Source organism: Diplotaxodon limnothrissa, linkage group LG15 (genome assembly GCF_057381915.1).
Source record: "Diplotaxodon limnothrissa isolate DT_005_m linkage group LG15, D_limnothrissa_male_GT1.1, whole genome shotgun sequence".
NCBI classification, from domain to species: Eukaryota; Metazoa; Chordata; class Actinopteri; order Cichliformes; family Cichlidae; genus Diplotaxodon; species Diplotaxodon limnothrissa.
Genome location: NC_140610.1, coordinates 36,247,859 through 36,250,999, shown reverse-complemented (window position 1 = coordinate 36,250,999; position 3,141 = coordinate 36,247,859). Strand labels below are relative to the sequence as shown.

Sequence of the window (3,141 nt, the reverse complement as noted above, 5' to 3'; positions counted from 1 at the left end):
GAACAGATCACGAGCAAAAACAGCAAATCTAACTGGAGATGGTGTTGGCCTAATAGACTTTCTTATAAATCTAGCAGCGCTTCGACAGAGCGGAGCAGACATGCAGCGGTCTCTGGAGTCTCTGGTGCAGCTGCTGGAGTCCTACAGAGGCAGAGATAAAGTCGTGAGTATTCACTCGGTCACATTGTATCTGTTTAAAGTGTTTCACTCGGTATAAACCATTAATAAAAACAGTGGTTACACGCTTACGAAGTGGATGCCAAGTGGAGACTGATATGTAAGTACTAGACTGTGGTTCTATAGAAACTGCTCATATTTGGTGTTGTTACATTACTTAAGAGCAATGAGCAAACATGCTCTGTGTTAGTTAAAATTAAAGCATCAGCCTAGTAAAGTATGTCTGCCTGAAGTCCACACATTCACTAAATCTCTGACAATAAAATGTCCTTTCTGATTTTAAATAATAATAATAATAAAAAGCTACCCACAAGTCTCTGTTTGTCTTTTTTGCAGATCAGGACAGTGTGTTATGGATCCCAGCTGGTTGGAGGAGTTCTTTCCCGGAGAGCAGAGGCAGATGTCCGGTCCCAGCGGCTCGGGAAAAGCCTGCTGCTGTTTTCTGCTCAGCTCAGTCACTGCAGGACGGTGCTCAGGTTGTTCGATGACCTCTCCATGCTGGCCTACTCCCACAGCTACGGGTTTGGAAATGGGGTGATTCACACAGCGTATGCACTGCATCACTCTGTGCTAGCCTGTAAATCCCACTGTAACGCTTGTTGCACGTCTTTCCAAGGAGGAGGACGCGGCCGTGCGCTGGATATCCGTGCTGAACAACGTAGCGGACCAGCTGTACTACCCCTGTGAACACATCGCCTGGGCCGCCGACGCTGAGCTCATCAGAGTGAAGTCCGATAAGTGGTGGCTGTTCAGCACAGTGCTGTGGGGAACCTCACTGCTGCTGGGAATCCTCAGGTGAGATCACCTGTTCACATCCATACATTACTTTTCTAATGCTGCCTTTATGGCATGCTTTTCTTATTTTTGTTTTCTAAACGCCAGAAAGAAGGAGTCTTATGTAGTTTTTCTGCACCTGTAAATGTAACATATGCAGGACATCTGCTGGCCAGAGCTCCTTTAAAGAACATGCATAGACAAGCAGCCCGTATCTGTCTCTCTGTGTTAGCCCTTTTTCTGGTGAATTTGTGCCTTTTTCAAATCCATAAATCTTCAGTGGGAACTGAAAGGGGAGGGGGATGTGAGAGGAAAGTCAGAGAGAGATTAAGTCAAGCACTTCTACGTCCTACTTACATAATGACCAGAAACTCCTTAATTTCATTATCCCATCTCTTTTTTTCCTCAGCTTAGAGCTTTGTTTATTTTCCAGACCCTTTTTCTTTTTTATCTCATCTGTTATTTCATGCAGTTTTTAGAGAAACCTGTGAAGCATGTTTTAAGTCTGAGCACTGAAGCAGACATCAAACCCTTGCAGTGTGAGTTGATGTACGATGTGAATCATTTGTCCTCTAGATCGCTCCGAGTTCTTCTGCTGCTGAGGAAGAAGCTGAAGAAGAGGCACGAAGGCAGAAACAGGTATTTGATTCAGTTTTCTTTCTGTTGTCTCGTGTGTTTCTAAGCACAGTTACAGTAACATAGAGAGGGACTGACCGGTTATGAAAGGTTAAACCACACGTTTTCTCCTGCAGTCGCTCTCAGCTCCGCCGGCAGATGCGAGGGGAGCTGCTGTCCATCCTCAGCAGCATGGCTGACCTCAGTAACGCCATTCACTGGATGCCGCCCGGCTTCCTGTGGGCAGGACGTTTCCCTAACTGGCTGGTGGGGCTGATGGGCACCACGTCCTCTCTGATTGGTTTGATCCAGATGAATGCCGGTAGCGGTGATCAGTCAGACACTACACAGTCTTCACCAGAGTGAGGAAGAGATGGCAACACTAAACGACTGACGGATTTATGGATAATAGTGGAAAATGATTAGACTCCAGTCAGACTGTCTGTGGAGATTAACTGCAGTCCTGTAGCTTGTAGCAACAGGAACATAAATTAAATTGTGGCCTATTACTGCTTTAAAAGCAAAAAAAAGTCACTGCACTTGTGCTTAATTAGGAGTAATTAAAGATCTCTTGATGAATTTGCCAACCCGTATTCAATTTAGTAGCTTTTGATTTACACTTGGACATTTTAGTCATGAGAAATATCATTAAGCTCTACTGTTCATTTCACTACACTAAACATGTTCAGCAGTAAATTCAAGCCCTAACGACCCTGAGGTCAACAAGAGGGAACTTCTGCTGTAAAACTTTTTTCTTTGTCTTTTGTTTTTAATGATTTTGTCTAAAGAATCATCAAAACAGAAGAAAGGTCAGGCAGGTCACAGTTTGATTCTTGAGGAAACACCAGTGGTAACATAGCCTTAAAGTTCCTGTTTAATGGTCAGCTTCACTCTGGAATACGTCCACCCAGCTTCTTAACTGCTTATCCAGCTCAGTTTCACCAGGAGGCTGGAGCCTCTCCCAGTCTGCACTCTGGAATGGGATTGTAAATGATTGCCTTTAAGACACACTCCACGAACCTGGCTTTGAATATAGCATAGAATCATACAAACTGTGAATATAGTATTGCGTGTTATGAATGTGGTGACTGAGCTGTTTCAACTTCAGTCCCGCATTCAGTCATTTTTAAAATCTGTTTTTTTCCAACGCGTTACGTCCTCGAGTTCACACTGTATCAACCAGGTTGGTTAATGAGTTTCCCAGGCATTGAAGAGCTGTCACAGAACTGGAGAAATATCTCAGTTTCATTAAAAAAAACAAAAAACAAAAACATTACCACACAGTTACCACTCAAAGTCCAAATGTTTGAATGTGGTTTTGTCCGCTAACGATGATGTTTGTATGACTGGTGAAATGAAATAGAATGTGTCTGAAATGTGTTGCTAATTTAAATGTAATATAATTTTATATCATGGGAACAAAATTATCTGTTTTTCAAGAAATAAAATAAAATGTTAAATTGTTTGTCTTCTCAGATCATTTAATAAAGTACACAAGTTCTCGTGGGGGTAGATTTTGGGCGAAGTTTCCATCCCTTTATTTTGTGCCACTTAACCAGGATCTGAGAAGTGGCA

At 42.8% G+C, this 3,141-nt stretch overlaps 1 protein-coding gene across 1 annotated transcript; it reads left to right on the top strand.

The window, feature by feature from the left end:
- Positions 1–2,912, top strand: pex11g (peroxisomal biogenesis factor 11 gamma). Its single transcript, XM_085372922.1, has 5 exons — positions 1–163; positions 514–711; positions 794–972; positions 1,528–1,590; positions 1,704–2,912. The coding sequence occupies exons 1-5, from the start codon at positions 101–103 to the stop codon at positions 1,930–1,932; spliced, it is 732 nt and encodes a 243-aa protein (XP_085229048.1). The 5' UTR covers positions 1–100; the 3' UTR covers positions 1,933–2,912.
- The last annotated feature ends 229 nt before the right edge of the window (positions 2,913–3,141 follow it).

What these genes read in the sequence shown, in the direction of transcription:
- pex11g (XM_085372922.1), top strand. Translation starts at nt 101, where the DNA reads ATGCAGCGGTCTCTGGAGTCTCTGGTGCAGCTGCTGGAGTCCTACAGA. An exon ending in ACAGAGGCAGAGATAAAGTC is followed by an intron (nt 164 to 513) that starts GTGAGTATTCAC and finishes TCTTTTTTGCAG; the next exon opens with ATCAGGACAGTGTGTTATGG. An exon ending in GCTACGGGTTTGGAAATGGG is followed by an intron (nt 712 to 793) that starts GTGATTCACACA and finishes CGTCTTTCCAAG; the next exon opens with GAGGAGGACGCGGCCGTGCG.